This window comes from Pinus tabuliformis, chromosome 9 (assembly GCF_031772625.1).
Source record: "Pinus tabuliformis cultivar Carrire ecotype Pingquan chromosome 9, CPIR1, whole genome shotgun sequence".
In the NCBI taxonomy this organism is placed as follows: Eukaryota; Viridiplantae; Streptophyta; class Pinopsida; order Pinales; family Pinaceae; genus Pinus; species Pinus tabuliformis.
The window spans coordinates 1,003,470,252-1,003,497,999 of NC_142307.1; the positions used below are offsets into that span (position 1 = coordinate 1,003,470,252).

The following is a 27,748-nucleotide window of genomic DNA, read 5'->3' on the forward strand; positions in this document are numbered from 1 at the left end:
ATTAATTCACTGAAGGAAGAACATTGGAGGTGCTAGTAAGTGAGGGGAGGGAGCTGCACACTGCATTCGCTTTTCACTTTCATAAATAATTCATGCTTTGGGGGTTGAACCCATAAACATGCTTGATCTATATTTAGTTTCCTTTTATTGGTGTCAAATTAAATATAATCTTGTATCATTACTTTTAAATAACTCTGTTTTTAATGGAAGACATTTTTATTATTCTAATACTCTAGTATGCTAGCTACCAAAATTTTCAATTTTTCTTTAATTTTAATTTTAATTATCAGAATTTTATTTGTAATGAATTATTATGATATTTCAGAAGAAACACTTAATTTTAGCAAATGCAAAATGGAATTCTTCGAAATTACTATGTTAATCTGTTATATCTCATTATTAAACTGTCAATCCTCTGTTTTGTAGTTGCAATTCTTCTCGGAAATTTGTTTCTGCATAAAATTCTCTGATCTCCATTCATGATATTTGTGTACCCCTCCATCTAATATTGACAATCAAGCCTACATTTCCATTTCTTCGTAGTTATTGATATTATTTTACACTGAGCAAATATTTCAATCTGGCAAAATAAGTTTCTCATATGCGCAACTCCGAGAAAATGTTGATGTTCCATGGTAGGCTAGGCAGTAATTGTTTAGCAATGACCAAAGTTTCTGATATTAAAATTTCCATCTTGCTTTAATTTAATTTGCAACACTATGTATGTCCCAGTCTCATGATCAAATACCTCGAGACATTGACAATCCAAACTCTAATCACCTCAGAGAAGTCAAGCATGCTGTACATTTAATCTGCTGGATCTGACAATGAAAAAAAAAGCACATGGTCCTTTTTCTTTGGAATTCGAGAATAAAAAAAAAAAAAAAGCAAATCATCAGTTAAGAGAATAGGCTTTAAACTCGAAATATTTATGACTAGAAATCCAAATTTTATACTATTAGAAGCATGGTAGCTTCTGGTAAGCAATCTCTGATTGCTTGTAGCAGATGTTGGGGTTAAAAACCCAATGATCTATTGCGTCAAGGTAAGCAATCTCTGAGTGTTTGTAGCAGATGTTGGGGTTAAAAACCCAATGATTTATTGCGTCAAGGTTGGAGATAGTTGATATAAGGTTTTTATACATCCAATCTCACACAATGTCAACATATTCTTGCTCCTTCCTCTGTCCATGGCCTGGCCTGGTATGTTTGTAGGGTTGGCTGTCTGTTTTTGTATGGTCTGGTGTTGGCGTTATGGGGAGGAGAAGGCAATTGGATTTCTATCATTTGTTTTTTGTCAGAGAAAACAACTTCAAGGAAGGCCAGCTGGATTGGTTTATGCCCTGAAATTACTGAAGAGTTTTTAACTTCAGTTCAAACCCTGCTTTAATGTGCAACTCAGATACTCAGAGATGGCTCTGTTTCTGGCTCTATTCTATTTGCTGCTTCTGTTGAAACCCTGCTTTAATGTTCAACATAGGTACGCAGAGAGGGCACCGGCTAGCCAAGTTTACTCAATACAGCTTCTCGTTAACTCAGTTTTTACATGTTTAACCTATTTAATTTTTCATTAACCCTGCAGGTTTTCCTTTAACCCAACTATGTTATATAACTCGCCTCTCTTAATAATGACCCTAGCACACTTCCATTAGATCAATTCTAATTTAGTCGGTAAGTGTTTCAATTAATTTAATTGACCTGTTTACCCAACGTCTATAAGTTAATCCCTATGGTTCATTAATTTGTTTCCCCCATATTCTGCTCTGTTCTGCTTTGCCTAATAGGATTGAAAAAAAAATTGTTGCAGATGGTGCACTTGTACCTGGTCGTCTTATCCATAAGATAATATGCTACATAACAGTGTTCTAATAAGAAATTTTTGGTTAATATGCTTGGATAGGGGTTGGTCTGTAGGCGAAACCATTTATAGATTCATTCTTGGACCACCAGGCACATACCTCGAAATTGATTTTGGAATAAATTAGTTCACTCAGACCAACTACGGAAAATCCTATTAAAAAAAAAGAGACTTGCATTATGAACACAGTATGAAGGATGATCATAACAAGGACAATTGTTGGGCATTACATCTCAAACTCATGTTTGAAGGAACTATACTTCAAACGAGAAGCATTAGATTTTATGACAATGTTTCATGAGGGCCTAATAGAACTAATTAGGTAAAAATGATAAAAATAATAATAATAAATAAATAAATAAATTAGTTGAGAAAATTACTTAATCCAGAAGATGAATATGATTTCGTTAATTGATTTTAATTCATTAGAAAACATGTGCTTAATTTAAAAATCAGAGATACCTGTTACCAGAAGGTTAGCAAGAGTTTCAAGAAGGATTCCTAGGATATGTGTCATCGTTTTCCTTTATGTTTTGAGGACTTCGGGACGAAGTCCATTGTTAAGAGGGGGTGTATGTAGTGCCCACTCTAGTTTCCTGACCTTAATATGACATTATCTTAGACACTTTATTCTTTGAGGACCTCAGGTTGAGGATCCAGACACATGACACTATTATTAGCGTTTGAGATATTCATGGTTGTGATGTTTATGAATGCTTTCCATTGATATTATGATAGCATGAATGGTTATGTATCTTATCTATCAGTATTCTGATGATTGCAACATTAAATAGTTAAGCTGGTCTCTATTTGAAATTATGATGAGGGTAGTAAAGAATATGTATGCGCTCTACTAAAAGCATAATGATGATAAATTTGATGGATAGGTATATTTCTACGATGTTACGATGTTGATAGGTTAATGAATATGTATGTTTCCATTGATGATTATTGATGATAGCCATGAGGGACGTGTCCCCTATGTTACCTACTTTCTTTAGTTCAGACTTACAATGGACAATGATGTGAATGACCAGGAATTGTAAATGATGCTATTATGATAATGACTAACATTAAGAAACCTTGTTACTGATGATTATTGAGTATGGCAGGAAACCATCAGAGGCACTCGCATATGACATGTCGATGACACCTGGCACAGATTAGTTTCTTGACCGAATGACCCACATATGGGTGATGGGGTTGTACAGGTGGATGGAACTACATGGGAGGGGTGGGACAGAGTCCCTGATCTCACCCACTAGCACTCCTGCCGTGACTTGAACTGGAAGGGTTGAAACACCTTCGCCTTGAAGATCACGATGCCATGAGGGCAGGTCCCAAAGTTGGGTCGCTCATGAGGAGTTTATTGGGGGGCGCGCATCAAGGCGGAGTCCTAGATCCCCGGCACCATTAGTCTCACTATAGCAGGCAACATAAGAGATGATAGTGGTCTATGACGTTGCACTATACTTTCCCCTCGTAGTCACTGGATGTTCGAAGGGCAAGTGGTGTGGGACCCTTGGAACTTCAAGGGAAATTCTTGAAGGGCACGACCAACTTGGCACCCTTGGCATCACAATTAAACTATTAGGTGTGGCACCCTTGGAACTTCTAGGGAAGTTCTTGAAGGGCACAACCAAGCTTGGTACCTTTGGAATCATTAAAAATAAATAATAATAAATAAATATAAGTAAGGAATGAAAACTAGGTAAAGTTACATCAAGGGTAAATGATGATTAGAAACCAAGGTAATTAAATCAAAAATAAAACTTGCAATAAGGAGGATCATAGGAAGAAATAAAATAGAGTACCTTAAAAACTCTACCCTTCGCATGTTGGAAAATACTGGGTAGATTAGGTGGTTTAATTAGGTAAAAGAGGAAAGACGAACATAATTGTAAGGATAAAGATTAATCCTAAACCAATTAAACCTAATTAAGAAAAGAGGAAGGTGAATTAAAATAAGAAAAAAAAAATTTAGAGAAATGTAGAAAAGCTCCATGTGGCATCAACCAACATAAGAATATCCATCTAAGAGATAACCTGAGTTAATTTAGGGAGTAGATTGGGGATAAAATCTTGACTCATTAATTGACTTCAAGTAATAAACACAATTTAAGGAATAAAAGGGGGGGAATAAAGAGACAACTAGGAGAAGATATAGGAATCTTGTGAGGTGAGGAAAATATTAGTTTTAAATAAAAAGTTAAGTAAATAATTTTGGGTGACCCTTGATGAGAGAGTGACACATGGGTAGGTGAATAATCAAGCTATTAAATTAAAAAAATATTATAATTATGCATGACATGCCAAGTGTCATCTATGAGGACTCTTATAAAAGAAGGGGCAAGCCATGGGAGAGGGGACTTTTGGGAACCCTATTGTTGGATGGATGATATGATGTTAGAGCAGTGATTATGAAGCTATAGTGAGTTTGGTGAGGTAGAGGAGTTTTAGAGAGGGGACTCTTGAGCCAAGGTGTGCTCTCCTCTGCCAGCTAGAGCCTTCCTCCATTGTACAACCCCATTGCAGCTCGGGGGTCCGCAGGGAAGAAGAGTACCCAAGGAGTAGGCTGGGAGGTTAACCGGTGGGTCTTCGCATTCGGATCAAGTACGTCATCGTTCACTCGCAGAAGCGACCGGCAACACGGGAATACCAGTAACAGTAGAGCAAGCGGAGTCTTGCCTTCTGGTGAACGGTACATATGTAATTCATTACTAATTGATCTTAGTTTAAAGTATGTAAATGTTATGTTATGTTTCCTAAAATGAGTGTCAGCAATGTGTGTGTTGAATAAATTTGAAATCTCAATGCGTTTCTTTTCTGGTCGTAATTGCTGTTTAAAAAAAAAAAAACAAAAAAACAAAAAAAAATGTATATAGTCATAAGAGGGGGTCCTTACAGTAAAGAAATTGGTAGTGACATAGAAGATATCCAATGGGGCATAGAGCCGTACCCTTCTATGTTTGATGAAGATCAAAATGCTGCACTTTTCTCTGAGGTCACTGAGGATGAATTATTAACAACGATGAAATCATTTCAGAGAGACAAATGTCCAGGGTCGAACGGTTGGTCAATTGACTTCGTTATCCACTTCTTTGATTTGTTTAAGAATGACATTCTAAATATGGTCGAGGAATCAAGATTAAGCAGTAATATTAGTCACCGCATTACCTCCACTTATATCGCCCTGATCCCTAAAAAGGCACTCACTACATCTTTCTCAGATTACCATCCCATTTCTTTATGCAACGTCTTGTATAAGACTATATCCAAGATCATAGCAATGCGGATGAGGAATGTTTTATCTTTGCATCTGACTCCTGAACAGCACGGATTTCTCAAAGACAGGAACATATTAGAAGCGGTGGCACTCACATAGGAATCCCTGCATTTTATGCATCATAGGAAACTGGAAGCTGCTATTTTAAAAATTGATCTAAAAAGGGTGTATGACAGTGTTGACTGGGGTTTCATACGTTGTCTCCTTGCAAGGATCGGACTAGATAACAGATGTTCGAGATGGATCATGGCGTGTGTGGAGGAGGTAAATTACGCAGTCTTGATCAACAGAGTACCTACGCCTTTTTTTAAAGCAGCCAGGGGGCTTAGGCAAGGATGTTCCTTGTCTCCTCTGCTATTCATACTTGTAATGGACTCTCTCAACCTCCACATCAAGAGGGCAATTAAACAAAAATTTTGTCGGCCCCTTCCTTTATGCAGAGGGATATCCATATCCCATAACTTTTTCGTCAACGACATTCTCATCACTGCAATGCTGTGCAGAACAACCTAGATTTGCCTTCATAAGATCTTGGGAAGATTTCAATGCGCCACTGGTATGAATGTTAACGAAGGGAAATCCTTTTATGTTCAAGACATAAATGGGAATCTAATTATTTTCCTTTCTCAGTTATTCAACATCAAAGCTATTCCTCTCCAGAATGGGTTCAAATACTTGGGATTTAATCTGAAAGTAATTGGGTATTGGGTGGCAGACTGGTCTTGGATAGCAGCTTATTTTATAAGAAAATTGCAGCATGGGAGCATACATACCTATCAAAAGGAGGCCGCTTGATTCTGACTCAAACAGTTCTTGTTCAAACAATGGTCTACTGGGCGCACCTGTTCTATATTCCATCTGTAATTATAAACAACATGAACAGGATGATTGCCAGCTTTATATGGGGATGTAAAAAAGACCAATTCAAATATAATCTTTCTAGACTATCTGCGCTGACTAGGCCAAAACATATGGGAGTATGGGGCATTTTAGATTTATCAAATTTTAGAAAGGCACTCCTATGCAAGTCTATGTGGAAAGCAATCATGGGAGACTTGTTGTGGAGCTCAGCCATGCGTGCCAAATACATGAACAATAGGGACATGACATTCTGGATCAGGGCAAATCATATTGGGACCCCACTTGGATCCGCTATTTGGAGAGGTTTCAGGAAATTGGAACTCTTTTTCAGGCAAAACCTTATTTGGAAATTCTAGACAGGTGCAAAAATAATGATCGGACAGGATGAACTAGCTGGAGGTGCCGGGAAAATTCAAATAGCCCCTTGCTGAAATTGCTCAAAACAGAGGGATTTTCTTTTGGGCCAGTGCTATTAGTAAATGGGAGGGAGCCATCCCCATTTGGAAATCAGCGAATGAACTATAACTTCGGGATGACTTGGAGATTCAGTGGAACGATGTTTTATTATCGTTGCGTGCCCATGGCAGTTATCGCGTTGCCGACAATGACTTTCTTATATGGAAAGGCCTGGGTGGATCCTCAGCTATACAAGTAAAAATAATATATCAGCAACTTCTAACCTCGGAGGCAGGTAATATCGGAGACGTTTTTCCTTCTGCTTTCTGGAAAACAGGATGCCCTACAAAGATTATTATTTTTGCATGGCTGGTGTTCCACAATAAGAAACTCTCCTGGGAAAATTTACAAAAAAGAAACTGGCATGGGCCTGCAATCTGCCTCCTTTGTAGAAACTACTCTGAAAATAATATTCATCTATTTCTCACATGCTCTCAGGTGCGGCCAATCTGGGAAAATTTAGCAGCTCACTTTGGTTTCACTCACAGCTCCTCTTCTATTCCTGAAGCTTTTAAAAGATGGAGCACCATGAACAAAGGATGGAGGCCCATTCCTTTATTGACCATTTGGGCTATATGGAAATGGAGAAATGGCAGGCTCTTCGATGCAAAAGTTGAACCCAACTCCTCTGTTGTTACATCTATCCTATCTCTATACAATGCCCTGGACATGTCCGGACAAATCAGGAACAGTAAAAGGAAAAACAATATGACAGTAGACAACGATGTCCATGGTTCCTCTATGTGCTTTTTTCGACGATGCTGCACAACAGGGGATGAGCGCATGCGGTATTTTCATCAAGACAACAGATGAACAGTGTTTTGAAATCCATTGGAATGCTGGACAGGGATCCAACAACAGAGCTGAGGCGGTGACATTAGCGGGGCCCCTTTCCTTTTGTACTTTCCTTGACATTCCAAAGTTACATATCTACGGAGACTCAAAGTTAATAACTGATCATGTTTTGTCAAAGCATAACATAAAAAACATTCATCTTGTTGGATAGCTGGATAGGGTTGCAGCTTTATGGAACAACAAGAAGAGCTATACTATTTCACACATTGCCAGATCAAATAACAAGAAAGCTGATGCAGTATCCAAAAAGGGCCTAACTTCTCCCCAAGGCGTATGGAGGATGCAGATTAAAATGGCAAACAACTGCTTCTAGATCCAGGACTTTTGTCTTCCCGGCATATAACTTTTTATCAATGGTTTTTTCTCATGGTATGTGTTTTCTTATACTAGGTCTATACATCGGCACAATACACAGCAAAGGTATGAACATATATTTCTCTGTTGTCATGGAAATCATTTTTGTTTTATATATCTGATGATCATATGTTTTCTACCTCCATCAAAAATATTTTGTATATATACAGGACATCCTTCTACATTTCTGCCAAACTTCTAGATGTGGAGAAATCCGCACAACAGTCTATGTAAAGGCATTTTGCTGATTTATACAATATAAATATATAGCTTTTTTTTCGTGCTGAAAAAAAAAATTATCTAAATAAATACTCAAACGTGACCAAATAGGTGACCCTTGTGACAACTGTAACTCCGCAGCTGCCATAGATGAGACTCTCCCAATGATGACATACGTGTTAACAGATGCTCCCTGCATAATCGAAGAAAAAATTTAACGATGTGGGGACAAGAACTGATCCAACTTCCACAAAGGGGCAACAGAAACAGCTCAAGGCAACTAAAGTTGGGAAAGTGCCCATAGGATAACGATTAATAAATTACTTCAAATTCTTCTTTCATGAGTATTTCACATCCAGCACATAACTTTGTAATTCCCTCTATCCATTTTTCATAGTTTTAAGTTATTTAAAAAAAATAAGAGCTAGTTGCTTATTCTTGGGTCCTTCTACTGGTTCTAGAGATTTTCCTTGAGCAATGCAACAAAACGCTAATAAGTGCTCAATGAGGCATATCTGTTAAAGAATTAATCAAATGTATGCAATGATATAAGGTGCAACTTACGATGCTTCCAAAAATAGATAATACATTCTCATAAGAAAATCCCATATATATATATATATATATATATATAAGAAATGAAACGCTGACAAGATTTTGCTTTTTATTTCATTTAAAAATAGAGGGGAAGAGATACCAGGGCATTATCCACCGCACATAAGCAGTCATTAGTCTTCGGAAGCAGTAGAATTACACGAGGAAGTCTCTTTAAAAGATCTGAAATTTGCATGAAATATTGTGATGCATACATCTGTCGAATCACCAATATAAAGAAACTACTATCAGTCTTCCAACTTATTTACTGCATCTAAGTCCAGTTAATTCTCTGATGGTCAGTTACATCTACCAGCTTCAACAAAGGTTATCTTATACTAGTTTTCATTAGAAAAGGTGTAATACATGGGCATACAAATCATGAATAGGAACAAGAAAACCATGTCATGATTCCTGACTAAATCATATGAGTAGCAAACTGTTTGTACATTGATTATTTCACTTATTGAACCAAAAGTGTCCATCCCTTAATAAAGACTGAAATTTTGTTATATCTATCAAAGACAACAGAAGATCAATGTAAGAAGTACATGAACCCATTATTAAAGAATTCTGACTACCTACGTCTCAGCTTAGTGCCAAAGATATTATGGAAGGCCAACAATGTGCATCGCTCATATCTAGCGTGTCCTCAGTATTTCATATATAATTGTATACTCCCTTAATCAATGGGAATAGTAAATTGCATTTAAACCATATCGATGACACATACCTGTCTCTGTTCCCTTAGAAATAGGACCCCAACTCCCCTGAATTTGCCCAACACTTCAATAGCTAACTCAATACACTGCCAAGCTATCTGTTGGAAAATGCAACTAGGTTCCGTCTTCATTAATGTACTTGAGTCATCATGTAATGTTCTTGTCAAACAAATAAAGAAAAAGAATTATTATTATTGTTATTGTGACTTATTAAAGCATGGGTTTCATGCTTGGGTCACCATGTTTCAGGTCAAAGTCCCCATTGAGGACTTCTAGAATTTATTCCAAGTCTATAGAGTCATTATACTTTAAAGAGACCCTTCTTGGGCTTTTGAATCATGTACAAAAGTGAAGTATTGAGTCAGATATGATTTATGTATCCTCCACACCATGTCGGCCTAGAAGAACATCAATTCGGCCTAAGGACCCTATTTGACCCACAAAGAAACCTATAAATACAAGCTAGTCGAAGTCATTTGGAGCATCAACTCTCAAGGAAGTTCGATATCTCAGAAGTAGCTGGAAAAGTGAGAAGTTTGTTGCCGAGAAGCTAAAAGAAGTGTGAGTTTGGGGAAGTTTAAGGAGAGGAAGAAAATCGAGATTTTGGTGCCTCTCTCTCTCTATTTCGTGGTCTGGATTGGGAAATTGAAGTCTCCTAAGTTTCACTGTTGCCGAAAGCTGTTTGTTGTCGGAAGTTGTTGTCTAGTCGAAGATGCTGGAAGGGGTCAAAGATCTGGAAGGTTGACTTGGTGTGGAGGGAAGGTCTGGTCTTGGTCTAGGATGAAGAGTCTCAAAGAATACTATTGAAAAGAAGAATTATCTTGACTGGGTTTTCCCCTCGAGGGGGGTTTTGCCTTGGCATAGTGCCTATATCTTGTGTCTCTTGTTTTGTGATCTTCATACACACATAATATGGTAATTGCTTGATGAATGATAAGATAATAAAGAAGTAAACGAAGGCAACACATTCACAAGTAACTATCAAGAAAGGAGAGTCAAACTCTAATATAACTACTTTGAGTTTCCAACACTATCTACCTAGATTATGCAATCTAACAAAAATTACTATTTGCAGAATCACAATTGTGTGGACAACAACATTTAAAATTGGATGTAGGACATTTAAATTCATCACTTTAACCTAAAAAAAATATCAGAGAGATACTTATTATCTTCACATTATTATGAACATTGAAACTAGTTCCCAGGGGAGCATTCACCTCCGAACCACTCAACTTGAATGCCACCACCTAGAAGCTGGGCTATAAGATAACAAGGGCACTATGATGTTCCTACTTAGCAATTTTGCTAAGTAATTACCAATTTCGCCAATTTTGAAGTTTTGCCATCACAGACTTAGGAAAAGTGGGTTAGGAGGACCCCATTTGGCATTTTTTACTTGAGAAGGCTCCAACATAGGAAAAAGAAGGCAAATCAATTTCTTAGTGGAAAGTGGGGGCCACCCCAAGAGGAATACGCACCCGTTGGAAAAAGGCACACTTGTGGACAAAGAAAGAGAGGAAAAGGGGGTCGATGTATGGGGCCCACATGGAGAGAGAAAGCTCAATGATAAATAAGAGGAGAAGACATCATTTGGGGCCTATAGATCATTTGACAAACGAACTCTCTTGTACACTTGAACTATTGAGCCAAGTCTACAAAGTGTTGTTCTACACCAAGATTTCTAAGGGGACATCTCACCTCCTTCTTCGGTGGACTTCGAGTGCCACCCTAGGGGAGTCATTGTCACACTTGAGGAGTTATTCCAAGAGACATTCAGGGAAATTCAAGTTGCATTTGGAGCAAATTGGGCGCAGAAAAAGAGACCACACACTCTTGAGGAGAGATAGTTCAGTACATAGTTTGTTCCAGCTTTTTGGGGGCACATTACCTTGGCATTTGGCAGCATCTTTGTAGTAGTTTGGTGGGTTGATCAAGTGGTCATTCCTCAAGCCGAATTATTCTTCCTCGGGCATGTGCAGAAGGAGTTTCTTTGGACCTGTGCAGTAACTTGAGGAGGACACACATGGGGTAAGGCTTGACCGAGAGTTTCGGGTTGTGTTTCGCTAGGAAACATAAGGAAAATTGTTGGAGGATTTTCTTTGCATTTTTGGAGGATTTTGGCAGCAGAATACCTAGTGATGTGAATTACCCAACTGAAGGAGGAGCTCACTCTAATTAGGGGTAATTTCAGAAGGTTGGAACTAGGGCCAACCCTTTCTGGGTCTTTGTGGGTTTGTTGAGTAGAGCCCAAAAATAATTTTACAAAATTTTCTAAGCACTCTAGAGGGGTCAAACAACAGTCTTTTTCCAGCCAATAGTTGCATATTTCTAGGACCAGTGCCGAGCTTGAAGACGAATTACTTCCTAGCATCCAGGCAGCACATTTTCTCACCCGGGGTTTGTCTACCTTGCTTTAGCAAGCCTAGGTGCACATATTCCACACATATATTGTACATTCCTCTTTGATAATAAAATGGCTCAGCTTGGCGCAGTTTTTGGCTAAATTTATGGGTGTCTAATTGCAAGTTGAATTTTTGTGTTGGATGTGGAGTTTTTGTTTTGATTATCTCTATTATTCCTAATAGGAATATTACACAAAAATCCTTCAAAGGTGGTGCCATTGGGTTCAAATTTCAAACTAGACAAGGAAATGAACAAATGGAGCAACCAAGAACCCTCTGGCATCCAACACACTGGTATGGGTTACAAGAAGTCGCCTTTGCTAACTCTTACTCTAGTACAGGCAATCCTCCATTACTGTTCACCACTGGCACAGGAAAAACCCTCCACCAATACTAACCCACTTGTATGGGTAGGGTCAGCCTGCTCATTGTTGCAGGAAGCATTTATAATCTGAATTTGAACTATAACTTAACTTGGGAACTATAACGAACAAAGTTTGTACATGCACCAATAATCTTCAGAATACTTCGACGACAAAGACATCCATCGTAGGATAAATAATGTATATTGAATATTATATAAAAAAATTGATATGATGGTGTGAATGTTACAAATGAGACCTGCTTATATACATAGGCAGGTGCCTCTTCATTAATGGTCATGTCTTTTAGACATGCCTTCCCATTAAACTAACGACTATTTAATTAATCATTATGACTATTTATGATTTAAATTTGTTTATATTTATTTTAATTATTCATAACATTGCCTTCCTCTTCAAAAAGCTTTGTCCTCAAAGCTTACTAGATGAAACGGTTTGACTCTTTTGTCATTTTGAATATCTTCTAGACTCTGAACTTTCATCTTCGTTGATACTTGTTGTTGGGAAAAGTATCTATTCAGAACGCCCCTATCCCACTCTAAGGTGTGATAGTGCCTTAGCAACAAACAAGGAAACTTATTTGAGTATTTCTTCTTTATGAAATGTAAATGAGGAGGAAGGATGTAACTAACCTGTGTCTTCCGCTAGTTTGTTGATCCAATCGCTCCTCTCTTCAGTGGCTCCCAGCTCCCTGCTCCCTCACCGGCCCAGCTTCACCGAATTCCTGCAAGATCAAAAGAGAGAGAAACTACACGAAGATATAGACATACATTCATAAAAAGCTCAAGATCAGATTAAGCTAAACATGCGAAGTATAACAAAACATCATTGATACACAGCATGTAGGAGAAACTCAAATAGTTTATTGATAGAATAAGAAAGTCCAAGAGGAGATACAACCAAGTGAGTTCTGATCCAGCATCTACCTCCCAGCAAAGGAATCCCTTCCTCTCCTCCAACAAAGCATAAATCACCCAATGTACTAATCTCAATCTCAAACCAACAGCAATTCTCTGCAAAGTACAAAATTCCAGCCTCTGGATCTCTGGGATGAGGGATCCATATATAGATGTAAGCAGAGAGGATGAGTCAGCTTATGTTTTGACTTGTGGCTTCTCTCTGTCAGTTCTTGCTTCCACTTGGAGGTTGAGAGCCTCTTACTCATCACTAGTCGAATTCATTGAGGCAAGTGTCACTGGAGAAGATTCTGGAAGCTTCCATGGTCTTTCCACCTCGTTGAATGAGCTTGCCATTTGTCATTTTCCGCTCAACGCACCTGGGTAGTGTATCCAAGTGCGTTGCAACGCACCTAGCCAATGCATTTGGGTGCTTTGCAACGCAGGCAGCTAGTATAGCATCTGAATTGATCCTGAATTGACTGTTTCTGAGTGGTTTTTGGTGGAGAACTTCTGGGAGAAGATGTCATTGGTTGACCTCTTTCTTTTAGGAGCTGCAACAACATCTTTAGGGACTTTGGATCCCTTGAATTATGGACATTTCATGCTTATAGCTGTAAGGCACAAAAATGTATATAAGAGTTGCCCCCTAAAGTATGAGGCTGTTTATCGGGTGAAATGATTTATTAGGAGGATCCGAAGTTCATTCAATGCTGGGAGGAGACCTGTAATAAGATACAATACAATACATTATTTTTCATACTGTTTTCATGATCTAGCTGAGGGGGGCATTCCCATGCTCAGCTTTATAAATTCATTTTTATGTACATAGGACAGACAATCGTCTGATGGTAGACTGATGATTCTGATGAAATCATCATCCTTTTGGTAGGATGATTATCTGTTCTGCAGTGCTGTACATGTCAATGTCTTTATTTTTCCTGAATATATATCACAGCCAGGATGGATGAAACTAGATCCGAGGTCTTCAATCTCGTCCGATCTTCACTCTAAGTACAAGTCGATCCATGTGAGAAATGTTTTGAAGTCGAACACGGAAAGACATCGCTTGATTACCAGTCAATGATGTAAATTGTTAACAAGCGCGAGAGGAATCACCGATAATGATAATGACCCTCAAGGTACTGCAGTACAATTCACGTGGTGTGAATAAAGGACTTGGCGTCGAACACCACGCAAAATCTTTCAGTCGAAGGTCATTGATGTATACCTGTCGCCGGAAGTGAGAAACTTGCCATTGAGGCATGCAAGCTTCAAAGTACTGAAGGGGTTGTTCCTAGATCAACTTCTTGGATAATGAGCTGATGTCGACAAGAAGCGATCCGTCAAAGGAGGGCCTTGATGTATCCCACATCAGTGACACGGAACGGAGCAAATGATTTTGATGGAGGTGAAAACGATCTGATGATATAAGGTTCAGGGTGGCGGTCATGAAAGAATGAAGTATAATGTATGGTAGTGGACGGGACATGATTGACTTCTCTGGATGACTTCTCTTGAACATATCGGCGACACTTGTGCGATGGATTGGTAGCATTTACCCCAAAGGTGGATGGTATGGCGAGACCATGGTGATGTGACCGGTGAATGAAACAACCCAACCCGACTCAGGCATGGAGTGGAAGTGTCATGTTCAAGAGCGACTTGCTACCAATAAAGGTTCTTTGAGTTTCTTCCCAATTTTTCCCCAGTCATTGCTGACCAGTACCTCTTTATTTTTGTCAAGCTTGAGGAGGATAACATATGTTTGTTCTATAATTTGCCCTTCGGGCAAACCCATCGCTATGTTTTAACGAGCCTAGCGATAGTGAAACTCGTTCTCGTCTAAAGACAAGTTTGTCGCTATTAATGTTTTTAACGAGTCTAACGACAAAGATAACTCGGTCCTTTTCATTTTTAGAGAGTCTAAAAAGGTACGTAAAGTTAACTCCAGAGTTCCTTTTTCGTCATCTAATCCCTTAAGTCCGAAAAAGTATAAAACAATATAGAAGGGATGAATTTTCGATAGTTTTAACGAGCCGAACAAAACAAGCGCTCGATCTTTTTGTGCAATAATCCCTCAGGTCCAAAAAGATTAAAATCTAGAGGAGGGATAGCACTACCAGTCGCTTTAACGAGCTGGAAGGCCAAAACTCGACAATCTTTTCATATTTTACGAGTCAGATGAAAAGAGCTTAAAGAAGACTCGTCTTTTGAGGAACGAGTGATAAAATGGGTAGCAGCTGATTCCAGGTAAGGGTTGGAATTTTCCAAGCACGACAGTGTCACAAGGATGGCTAGTGAAATCACTCTTCGCAGCTGTTCCTCAAAATGGGTAAACAATCATATGGAGGTGAACGATCGGCCAATGGAAAAGTGGAGGTGACGATGCAAACACGACCAAGGCTTTAATGGTTGATAATGTTACATTCACGGTGGTTATTTACCGGAGGATAGTTCATTTTTTAATGAGCTTAAACGCGGGTCGAAACACTTGCTCGATTTTATGTTTATTTTTTAACGAGCATGAACTATGCGCTAAAACTGCTCGATCTTATGTTTATTTTTTAACGAGCATGAACTATGTGCTAAAACTGCTCGATCTTATGTTTATTTTTTAACGAGCATGAACTATGTGCTAAAACTGCTCGATAACATGGTCTAGTTTTGATTTTTACCATAAATAGCTTTGCCTTTTCAAAGATAGTACTGTACCCTCAATTGTTGCATCAAACTAGTTAGAAATGAATAACATTTGCTTGAAAATGAGATTAAAACACTAATATTTCACTTTGAACTATGTAAAAAGCAATTAAAAAGTGTTTTTACCTCTCATTTTACCATTTCATTTGAACTTGGTTTGTTGGAGTTCTGCAGGTGCCTCTTCCCCCTTGATTTTCATCAGCTGATTTCGGGAGATTCTGTGGATGATTCTCGGCACCGTCTGGACCAGGTAGGAGCTAAACCTGAGCTCTTTCATTTCATGGTTTCCTTTCTGCATCTTGTGCTTCTTTCCTTGCTTTTCTGAGCCCTTGGGGTTTGATGGGGTCGCTCTGCCATCAGCGCACCTTGGGCACTCGAAACCTGCGCTGAATGTCAAGCAGTATGAAGGCAGTTTGACCTTCAACGTAGGTGGAACACTGTGCAGGTGCGCTGGGCGCAGAAAAGGATTTTGTTGCACAGTTTTTGATGAAAAGTTTTGCCTGTTTCTCATCAAAACTAGGATCTAACTCCTCTCATGTTTGTTTTTGCAGAGATATTGGAGCAAAATGACCCTTACATGGCGAGAACGAGAACATGAAGAAGAGGACATGATTGCCCTACATGATCCTGTTACAGTGAACGCGCTGCGAAACTGTGGTTTGCTGAAGTTCTTCCGCATCTCTAGCATGAGATAGCAGATCAACCTTTTGCAGTATTTGCTTGATGCTTGGGATCCTATCAACCAAGTTTTCCATATTAGGGGCAAATCCATCCCCTTGACTGCAGTAGATATTTACTTCTTGACTGGCTTGTCGCGGCGGGGTGCCCCCATTTCTTTGTCAGGTTCGGCCCGAAGGAGTGACTCTATGAGAGATTATGTCTGCCAGTATTGCAGGGAAGGATCTTAGCCGAGTAAAGACGGCAAGATCATCATCCGAGACGTCGCTGACAGGTCCCTCGGGTCTATCCTGTTCACTTTCGGTAGGATGGCTGGGAGTGCATCTCTTCATGTAGCCAACAGGTCCTATATGCAGCATGCCTTGGAGTGTCTCCAACCGAAAATATTCAACTGGTGTGATGCAGTACTTCTAGTGATGAAAAGTCAGTTGACCAAGATAAAGGATGGGAAGTTGAAGAACTTTGGGTTTGGTTCTATTTTGACCGCCTTTGCCTTGGAGAAAATACCACTGATGCAGCCGCAGTACATCGCACTCGACATACCTTCTCCTACTGAACCACGCATGCAGAGATGGGTTGACCACATGTCTAGGCATGCTGGTCAGTCTCAGATTTCTTTTTCTGATACCTTCTTCAGGTGGTTTGATCGTCAGGAGATGGTCTATTCCGAGTATCCATATGCTGGCATGGACTTCCGGGGTGATCCGGATTTAGTACTGCCAGATGGCGAGCAGTGGGGTGCTATTGGTAAAATCTTCGACCATATCACTGTTTACTGTTTTTATTTATAATGTCCTTGTGCTTTATTCTATCAAGACTTTAATCAAACTCATGTGTACATGCAGATGTTGGTCCTGTTCGTCCAGTAGTTCGCCTAAGAGTGCCAGCCGCTGCCCCAGTAGGAGAGGTTGCCGGGAGGGTTATTCTTCGCGACCTTGATGTGGCCGAGACCCTCACAGCTGTGCAGGAGCAGGTTGAGAGCCTTACTCTCGGTATTCCCGATGTGAGGATCGACGAGTTACCTTTGCAGTTACAGCGACATACTACTGGTGTGCCTAGACGATGGACCCATCTCTTACGCATGATCGCACAGGCTGTGACGTGCTATCACGAGCATCATTAGACTAGGGTTCCCCCTAGCATTTTGAGTTTTTGGGTCATGTGACCGATTTTGTCTTGGTTACAGAACATTATATGTAAACCATAAACAGCTTATATATATATTTTGATTTTCGGGGTTTTATTCTGGTTGAGTTATGTGATCCACATGTAAAACATTGATGATGTGTTTCTTTTTATAAACGTCGCAAATGTCTATCTAACACATAGTTTGCTAATGAGTCGGTTAATGTGTTTAAGTTTCTGGAAATATGTTGATATTGAATAAAATCAAATTGTCTTTCCAAAATCTTAACTCTTAGGAACATGCGATAAATAGCTGGATTTTGGACGGAATATATACCATTGAGTTGTAGTATTACGAGTTGTGAGTCTAGCCTGACGATTAGTCGGCATATACCATGGGTGATGGCATCAGAGAGAAGTTCTATCAACGCGCTATACTCAGCGATGTTATTCGTTGATTGCCCGATACATACACCTCTGAAACTTACTAACTCACCGCTTGGATCAAAAATGGCCCAGGCTGCGGAGGACAGGTTCTGCGAACTACGACTCGCTCCGTCGGCATATCCAACACATGTCTCCAAAAGGTTTGACATCTGCAATAAATGTAAAAAGGTGGATTACTCAACCAAAACGAACACTTTAGTGAAAACAAAATACAACAAAAGCATATTGGTTACTATTTAAGCATAGTAACGCTTGAGGTACAACCCATTACGGGGTTGCGCCAGTGGAATTCCGTCATAATCCATTAACTCGTAGGCTCCTTTTGCTAACACTCGTTTAACAATATAGGGGCCCATCCATAAAGAATTAAATTTACCTGCTCCCAATTTATCGGATTCTTGGTCGTAAAGCAAGACCAAATCACCTTCTGAGAAGACACGGGGTTTGACATTTTTGTCGAACTGCGCCTTGACTCGTTTCTTATGGGCTTCATTAGCCAAAGCGGCATCACGATGGGTTTCATCCAATTGGATTAATTCCAAGAAACGGGCCTCTTCTTCTGAAGTTCCGGGGAGGAGATCGATTGCGAGTTTAAGAGACGAAATTTCGCACTGGACTGGTAAGACTGCTTCCAGGCCATATACCAGTTGGAAGGGTGTGAACCCGGTTGCATTCCTTACCGATGTTCGGTAAGCCCACAAGGCTGAGTACAGGATTAAGTGCCACCTTCTTTTGTGAACTCCGATCATCCTTTGCAACATACGCTTCAAGACCTTGTTGATCGCTTCAACTTGTCCGTTGGCTTGCGGATAATACGGAGTAGAGCTGTCGTGAGACAATCCTAGCTTGGCAGCTAATTCAAGCATCATGTGATTGCGAAAATGCGATCCATGATCTGTGACTATAGCCTGTGGTACGCCGAATCTGGCGACTACATGATTGAAAAAGAAAAGGGCAGCTGTTTCACCAGTGTTATCTAATGTAGGCATCGCCTCGGCCCATTTGGTAAAATAGTCAACTGCGACTATGATATACCCATGCCCCCCGGTCGAGGTGGGGTTACATGTCATGAAATCGATGCCCCATTTGGCGAACGGCCCAACAGCAACTATTGGCTGTAGAGGTGCGGGTGGTCTTCTGGTTTTGCTATCAAAAATTTGACAAGCATGGCAACTTCGGACTGCAGTTATGCAATCCTTGAACATGGTTGGCCAGAAGTATCCTGCTCGTAAGATTTTTTGTGCTATAGCATAACCAGATTGATGCCCCCCACAAGCTCCTGAATGACACTCGTTCAGAGCTTTCTCGGCCTCCTCATGGGTGAGGCACCTTCTCAGAACTATATCGACACCACGACGGTAAAGTGTATCACCGACGATCATGTAGTCTTTTGCTTGGTATCGTATACGTTTCTGTTCTGAGTGAGAGGTGTTAGGCCTAAACTTTTGGGTTTGGAGATAAATTATTATATCTCCATACCACTCATTGCTTGTGGATATCAAAAACAAATTCTCGTCCACGATTGATTCTTCAGATGTTTCATCATTGGACGACGATGGGAGATCGCATAATAATTCTGCAAAAACTAGAGCTTTCTTTGATTTGGATTTTACGAATTCCAGATCAAACTCTTGAAGGATTGCTATCCATTTTGAATATTTGCCCCCCAGCAACTGTCGCGACAATATATAAGTCATGGGGTTGCAATCAGACAGAATGGTAGTTTTCCGAAAGAGGACATAGTGTCAGAACCTTTGTTTCGCTTGAACAGCTGCAAGCGCTAGTTTTTCAACATAAGAATATTTACTTTCTGTATCATTTAAGTTTTTACTTAAATAATATATAGGGTGTTCAATTCCATCGACTTCTTGAACTAAAACCATTGCGATGGTCGTATTTGCTGCAGCCAAATACAGGTTAAAATCTCTTTGATAATCGGGGGCGTACATTAATGATGCTTTCATCAAGGAATCTTTTAAAGCATCAAAGGAAGCTTGCGCAACATGATCCCAGACGAAGGGTACCTCCTTTTTCGAAAGACGTGTATAACCTTTAGCAAGTTCGGCGTAATTCGGAATGAACCTCCTCAGAAAGTTTGCTTTCCCTTGGAGTTTCTGAATCTGAAGCAAATTTGAAGGTGGAGGCAAATTTCTGATTGCGTGTACCTTGCACGGGTCGAGACAAATCCCATCTTTTGAGACTACAAAACCAAGTAAACGACCAGAACTGACGCAAAATACACATTTGTGTGGATTGAGTCGTATCTTGTAGTGTCGGCAACGTAGAAATATCGCTCTTAAATGTTGCGGATGATCAGTCCGCTTTCGCGAATGAGCCGGAAGGTCGTCGAGGTATGGTTGAACGATGTTCTTGATGTCATGGAAGGCATAATTCATTGCCCTCTGAAACGTCGCCCCTGCGTTCTTTAAACCAAAGGGTAATTTTCGATATGCGAATGTGCCCCACGTACAAATGAATGCAGCCTTTGACTGGTCCTGTGGGCGGATGTCTATTTGATTATACCCGGAAAATCCATCCATGAATGAAAATATTTCGCACCCGACGCATTCATCAATTATCTGGTCGATGAAGGGTGTAGGGTAGTTGTCTTTCAGACAAGCTTGATTTACATCCCTATAATCGACACACACTCTTATTGTCCCTTGTTTCTTCATAACAGGGACAATATTTGATACCCAATTGGTTAGAGGAACCGGGTAGATGAAACCAGCATGGAGAAGTTTTTCAACTTCTGCCTTAACGGCAGCGGCTTTCTTGGGGTGCACCTGCCTGAGCCGTTGTCGTATCGGTTTGACATCTGGATACATCTTAATTTCGTGTTCAACGATACTCGAGTCAATGCCTGGCATTTCATCATATGACCAAGCAAAGACATCTCTGAACTCGCGAAAGAGAGCGTTATATATTTCCAGTTCTGAAGGAGAACATCCTTTGCCAACATAAATATTCTCTACAATATTCGTTTTAGTCGAGATATTTATGGCTATAGTCTCTTCAATATTGGATAAGTTTCGCTCGGAATCCACCGTATTTACAGTATTTGAAAGGAATTCAAAAACTGAAGGGTGATAAAGGTCACTTTGAGTATCCTCTTCATAATCTGGAAGAAGGGAACGATGGTGGCATTCATCCCATGGTGCCCCTTCAATCAACATTGATTGTAGAATTCCTTCGTCGGTTCCATGCACTCGCGACCAAGGATCTGAAGGGGTACCATATTCTCTAGACCTATCTACCCAAACGCTTGATGAGCGTTGATTTGGGTTCGCCTCCCATGCCAAAAACATTGATTGCTACAATATTTTATTGGGCTTGGGGGTAAAACCATTGCATGATCCATGTTGATATCGTCTTTTGAGATCTTCGTGGAAGATATCATATCGCAGGTTCCTATCGACGCTACTTCCGCCAGATTGATTGGAGGTGGAAGAGCGAAAGTTCCCATTAGTATAGGATCTTTTAGTAGGCCTACTCCGATATTCTGAAGCGGATGGAGGCTTCCATGGATCATGGGAATGCTTCCTGTAACTTGAGAACCATTAGGGAGGAAGTTTTGTTGATCGACGATTGTAATCCCTCCTTGGAAAGGGAATGCAATCTTTCTAAAATAGGTCGACACAACAGCTGCCATGGCATATATCCACGGTCTTCCTAGTAGGATGTTGTAATCAAGATTTCCATTGATGACTTCAACATCTATTTCCACTGTTTTTCCCCCTAGTTCAACTTTCAAGTTATTTAGCATACCATATGGGGTATATGACCTTCCGTCGAATGCTTTTAATGTCGTCGAAGATCGCGACAAGGTTGGAGATCCTAAAGTTTTCCAGCAACTCATCGACATAATACATGTAGATGCCCCCTCATCAATAATTGTTCGATGAACAGTTTTGTTGAGGGCTTTCACTTGTATAAGGAAAGCTAGTTGGGCTGGTAACTGAGGATCGTATCCTTTATGGTCAAAGGATACAAGATTGGAATCCTTAGGATCAACCCCACCAATGGCTGATAACAAAGCCTACCTTTGGGATGGGCAATTTTGTAGCACCTCAAGAGTCAACATAGCGGATGGCGATTGGGCCAAATATTCCACTATGTTATAATGTTGTGCCGCTCTAGCGCAGGGATTAAACGTCGACTTGTGTACTACTCCCTTTGGCGGTTTTATTGTTAATTCAGGAATGATGGGTGGTACAACTTCTGTCGAAGTTGTTGTCGAACTACTTGGTTGATCTTTACCTTTGTCGTTCGACAGCTGCGGATTCCCGTAATCTTTGTTCCTTGTCGAAATCAAAGCATCATTTTGCTGCTTCGAAATCGACAACATTAGCACTTGCGACGGGGAAGCATTTCCACTTTCAACCAGATTTGTGCCTGGATTTGGAAACGGGTCAGTTAACACAGCTGAGGTTTGCGAACTCTTAAAGAATCTTTTAAGCTCAGCTTTGTATGGACATTCTCTCGTCCAGTGATTCTCATCACATATCTGACACCCGAAAGGGGGTTTCCTATCTCCAGGGGGGTTTGAAGAAGTCTTTTCAGGAGATGATTCACCCTGTTTCTTCTTCTTCCCTTTACTTTGTTTCTTCTTGCTTCCTGGTTGTTTGGTTTCTTTGCTCTTATCTGCTGATACGGCATTTACTTCCGAAGCAAGAATTTCGTCTTTTGCATTTTGATCTGAAATCTTACGGGCTTTCTTGGAGGCAGCCTTTGTCGATTTCGTGTTTGTCGCGCCAATCACGCCATCGTCGGCGTGAGAGTCATTGTTTGATTTAGGAGGAGGATGAATTGAGAATTCCAGTCTAGGGGCGTCAGGTATTTTGTCGTAGAGCGTGCCAGAATGAGTATAGACCAAGTCTAGATATTGGGCACGAGCGATAACTTGCTCTTCCGTTACGACTCCCCCCTTTGCCACATCTTCTGTTATGGCCCGAAGTAACGACTTGATAAACCATTCAGCCAATAGCTGATCGGGAACGTACGTTTTTACCATCCTACGACGACGTCGCCACTCATGTATATGATTAGATATGTGAGTGGCCATTGTCTGTTTGAAGTTGGTTAAGATTTCCGTTCCCGTTTCATACCTTATCGGTAACTGAAAATGGGTTAAGAAAGTCGTGGCTAAGGTACTGAAATTGTCGAACGAAGCTCTAGGCAATTCAATATACCATTTTGCCGCTGGACCCGTTAACGTCCTCTGAAAAAGGCGAAGCCTTATCGAATCATCGTTTAGGGTGTTTGATGAACACCACAGATGAAATGTCATCACGTGATTCGATGGGTCTTCACCTGGATTTCCATTAAATTTAGGAATATCTGATGGAAGTTTGTGAGGGATCGCTGGCCACCAAGGGGCGTAAGCAATTGGATCGTTTGTTAACCGGTGTAAATCAGGTAACTCTAAAGTTGCCACGAATGGTAACTGTTGATTCAGGTTAGGTGAAGCATACCCAGGGTACGATGGAATTGCCTGAGCAGTTGGCCTTTGCATACCAGCATAATGTAGTTGATGCTGGTACGACTGATACGGTTGGTGGACATGACCACTGTAAAGTGGTTGATTTTGACCGTTTTGAATGTACGGCTGTCCACTATTCGCAAAGATCTGCTGCTCAGAACCTTGGTACACTTGTTGGAATTGTGGTTGTTGGTATTGCACCAGCCACGGTTGTGAAGCCATGTTCTGTTGCGCTATACTAACCGTTGGACCAAGGTGTGGGGTAATTGTACCCGTTTGGACCTGTGTCGTCCCACCAGTTGGCGATTGTGGTTGAGTCACAGGGTCAAGGGGTTGTTGCATTACAACCTGAGAAATCTGAGGTTGACATACAACAGGCAGCGTTTGAACTTGTGACACTGTTACAATAGCTGGTGTTGTCGGGATGTTCAACATAGGTACACTTTGTTGCATAGAATACACAACTCTTGGTTGTTGGGGTAGTATAGGTACCCAACCACTTGACGTAATTCCAGTATAACCTGAATACTGTTGTGAACTCCCGTATGGATATCCTCCCGGAGGGGGTAATGAAAGGGCATACTGCCCCCCATACGGTGGCAATCCGGAACTCACGGGGATTGTCTGCCCTTGGGGACTGGATTGCCCAAATTGACCTCCAAATGGATCAATTTGTCGAGTCTCAACATAAGAGTTGCCGGATATTATTCCGGAGGAACAAACAGGAACGGACCATATCGTCGAAATAGCCCCTGGATGGACTCCTTCTAGCGGTTGTGAGCTAGTCGGGACAGATGGTATGCCGGCAAACATTGTTGGAGTGACGGCAAGGAGTTCTGCTGTCGCTGTGTCAATTGACACAGTCCTAGATGTTGACGGTTGTTCAGACATTTTGAGTCTATCCAAAAGATTACCTAGCGATTCTACAGGAACTTCCACTGGTGGTAGACTAACTTCTGATGTCGAAGGAAACAGAGTGACCCCGACTCCAAAATGTGTTGGAGTACTTGCTTGCGGATCTTCTACAATTTCCTCTATCGCAATCAAACCAGGTGGAAGGGGAAGACCGTCAGGTCCGTAAAATATTTCTGGTGCCGAAGAAGGGGTTGATTCGACAGCGACAGATGCTTGAGGAGCAAGACTCTCCGAACCGGTTGCTGATGGAACTGGTTCAGTAACACAAGTGTTTGCTCTCAGACTAGGATCAGTATCACTGTCCCTCTGTGGCTGTTGAACTTCTTCTGTAGAGGCAGGGTTTCCAGAAATGTTTGGAGTAACCGGAATCTCAGTTGTCGTTGGAACACCTGTTCTAACTTTGATAGGAGATTTCGAACCGGTTAAACGAGTCCGCTTTGTCCGTACTGTTTTCGATTCCGGAGACAAAGACGGTTGACTCGTAAGCCTCCGCGAACGACGGGGTTTCAATTGACTTTCTTCCACGATTGCGGATTACTTGATCAACCAAAATACAAAAGGGGAAATGTGTTTCCGAATTAAATGAATTTTAGACGCTTTGGACACAACTTGCTTTTTCAATTTTAAAGAGTCGAGAAAAAGCAAAAGATGACTCTAGTCTCCTTCGATGTTTTAATGAGCCCGAAGTGACAAATGCTCGGATGGACTTTTTCCGTTATAGAGTCTGAAAAAGGCCAAAAGGAACTGCTCTGGAGTTCTAGGTAGAGGGTGTGCCAAACTTTTCGCAAAACCGCAGAATACTTTTTAAGGTACGGGCGGTCAATCTTCCTGAATGCTGTGTTCAGTGCATTGCGATCAGTAGGGCGGCCGACACGGCTTCCTATGGATAAAGGTTTTATGCCTATAGGGGTCTCCCAATATATACTCGACGGTACGTGGGAGCACAATCCGTACTGGCACTTATCGTCTCTCAAGAGGAATCACCCAACCATCAGTGAGGCAACCAATGACCAGGTTTTACGATGCCGGAACACGTCTCTAGCCTAGACCTCTATGTTCTGCGTTAAGTTACAAAGCATTGTTAAGTTCATTCAATTTATTTTAGGTTGATCTTTCTTAGAAGTTTGCCTTTTTGGATTACCACGAGATGTATGATACAATTCCTAAATGCAGTCTAAAGATGATAAGCAAGCTTTTATATCTTTTCAACAATGAAAATCCTAACTACAAGGGGAAAAGAAAGACACAATCTTTTCTCAAAGAGCAAAGAGCACACTGTAAATGCACTTTTCCTAAATTAACATACAAACTATCAATATGCAAATGCACAAATGCATGTATTTGTTTTCTCTTTCTTAATATTGATGCCTAAAAAGAAAGCTGTTGTACAAATTTGAATTCGATTTCAAGTGAAAAACACAAACAAGCTTCTTTCGAAATCAAAAAGACGATTACGACACTTTATGATTGTGAAGTAAATACTTGTTTCGACACTAGAAATTCACAAATTCAAACCAAAGACAAAAGTAAAAGCGTAATCAACTGTGAACAGCAAACAAACTCACTCCTAAGATCAAAACAACACTTATGACAGGTCTAGATCTAAGGGCGACAGTATGACTAGTTTACTTTTGTAATGGGAAACTGCAAATGACGTAACAAATACATAAAAACAAATGCAGTTTCTTTATACAACTGAGGCGGAATTAAGGCAAAGAAAAGGGGTTTCAGATAGGTACACACACTGATAACAGGCTGCAAAAACAGAGATAAAACTGAGCAAAAGGAAGCAGGGAACCACAACTGCACAAGGCAAAGGCTGATCAGCGCACCCCCAGCACAGAGAAACTGAACTTCAGCGCAGGTACCCCTCTCGGGACCTGCGTTGAAATGCAGAACCTCTTCACAGAGTCCGCTGAAGCAGAAACGAGAATTGTCTCTGGGTTCTGGGTCACAGTTTGCAGTTTAATCTACAGTTTTTGGCCGGATAAAAGCTATCAATTAGGTACAATTAGGAGGATGATTTAAAGGAGGACTAAGATCTATCACAAAGGGCTGTTAGAGCACTTGTGGATCAGTTGTTCAGATCATAAAAACAGGCCCAGTGAATGGACTAGAGTAGCAGATCTCTACTTTGCATTTGTAAATGGCAAATGCAGTTCGATTCGGCACTCCTGAGTTTATGAGAAGAACAACAATAGAAACACAAATAAACTAACTAGATACGCTCCCCAGCGGAGTCGCCAATTTGTTGTTGGGAAAAGTATCTATTCAGAACGCCCCTATCCCACTCTAAGGTGTGATAGTGCCTTAGCAACAAACAAGGAAACTTATTTGAGTATTTCTTCTTTATGAAATGTAAATGAGGAGGAAGGATGTAACTAACCTGTGTCTTCCGCTAGTTTGTTGATCCAATCGCTCCTCTCTTCAGTGGCTCCCAGCTCCCTGCTCCCTCACCGGCCCAGCTTCACCGAATTCCTGCAAGATCACAAGAGAGAGAAACTACACGAAGATATAGACATACATTCATAAAAAGCTCAAGATCAGATTAAGTTAAACATGCGAAGTATAACAAAACATCATTGATACACAGCATGTAGGAGAAACTCAAATAGTTTATTGATAGAATAAGAAAGTCCAAGAGGAGATACAACCAAGTGAGTTCCGATCCAGCATCTACCTCCTAGCAAAGGAATCCCTTCCTCTCCTCCAACAAAGCATAAATCACCCAATGTACTAATCTCAATCTCAAACCAACAGCAATTCTCTGCAAAGTACAAAATTCCAGCCTCTGGATCTCTGGGATGAGGGATCCATATATAGATGTAAGCAGAGAGGATGAGTTAGCTTATGTTTTGACTTTTGGCTTCTCTCTGTCAGTTCTTGCTTCCACTTGGAGGTTGAGAGCCTCTTACTCATCACTAGTCGAATTCATTGAGGCAAGTGTCACTGGAGAAGATTCTGGAAGCTTCCATGCTCTTTCCACCTCGTTGAATGAGCTTGCCATTTGTCATTTTCCGCTCAGCACACCTGGGTAGTGTATCCAAGTGCGTTGCAACGCACCTAGCCAGTGCATTTGGGTGCTTTGCAACGCAGGCAGCTAGTAGAGCATCTGAATTGATCATGAATTGACTGTTTTTGAGTGGTTTTTGGTGGAGAACTTCTGGGAGAAGCTGTCATTGGTTGACCTCGTTCTTTTAGGAGCTGCAACAACATCTTTAGGGACTTTGGATCCCTTGAATTATGGACATTTCATGCTTATAGCTGTAAGGCACAAAAATGTCTATAACAATACTAGAAGATATGATGCTCCGAGTGATAAACAAAATTGTCGAACTGAGTATGGATCTAACCATCCTAGATTAATCTTCTGTGGAATCTTCCGATCACTGGAAATTTGCAATGAATGGTTATCATAGGACTACAGTTTGCAAACTTAAGCATTCCTTTGGAACATAAATATGTTGTTTTCGTTCTGAATGGTTCAAATATGTAGACTGACTTAGTTGT

At 40.6% G+C, this 27,748-nt stretch overlaps 1 protein-coding gene and 1 long non-coding RNA gene across 10 annotated transcripts in view; one reads left to right on the forward strand and one right to left on the reverse strand.

Moving 5' to 3' along the window:
• LOC149152111 (uncharacterized) overlaps window positions 1-27,748 on the forward strand; it is a 133,197-nt gene that overhangs the window by 10,112 nt on the left and 95,337 nt on the right. The window lies entirely within an intron of this gene.
• Window positions 7,735-27,748, reverse strand: part of LOC149152112 (putative ABC1 protein At2g40090) — a 270,264-nt gene continuing 250,250 nt past the window's right edge. For all 9 annotated transcript variants that reach the window (XM_089439154.1, XM_089439156.1, XM_089439160.1 and 6 more), the window contains 2 exons: window positions 8,586-8,699; window positions 7,735-8,081 (listed from right to left, as the gene is read on the reverse strand). In XM_089439154.1, the coding sequence (XP_089295280.1) occupies window positions 7,896-8,081; window positions 8,586-8,699 (300 nt within the window). In that variant the 3' untranslated portion in view covers window positions 7,735-7,895. The remainder of the gene's footprint in view (window positions 8,082-8,585; window positions 8,700-27,748) is intronic.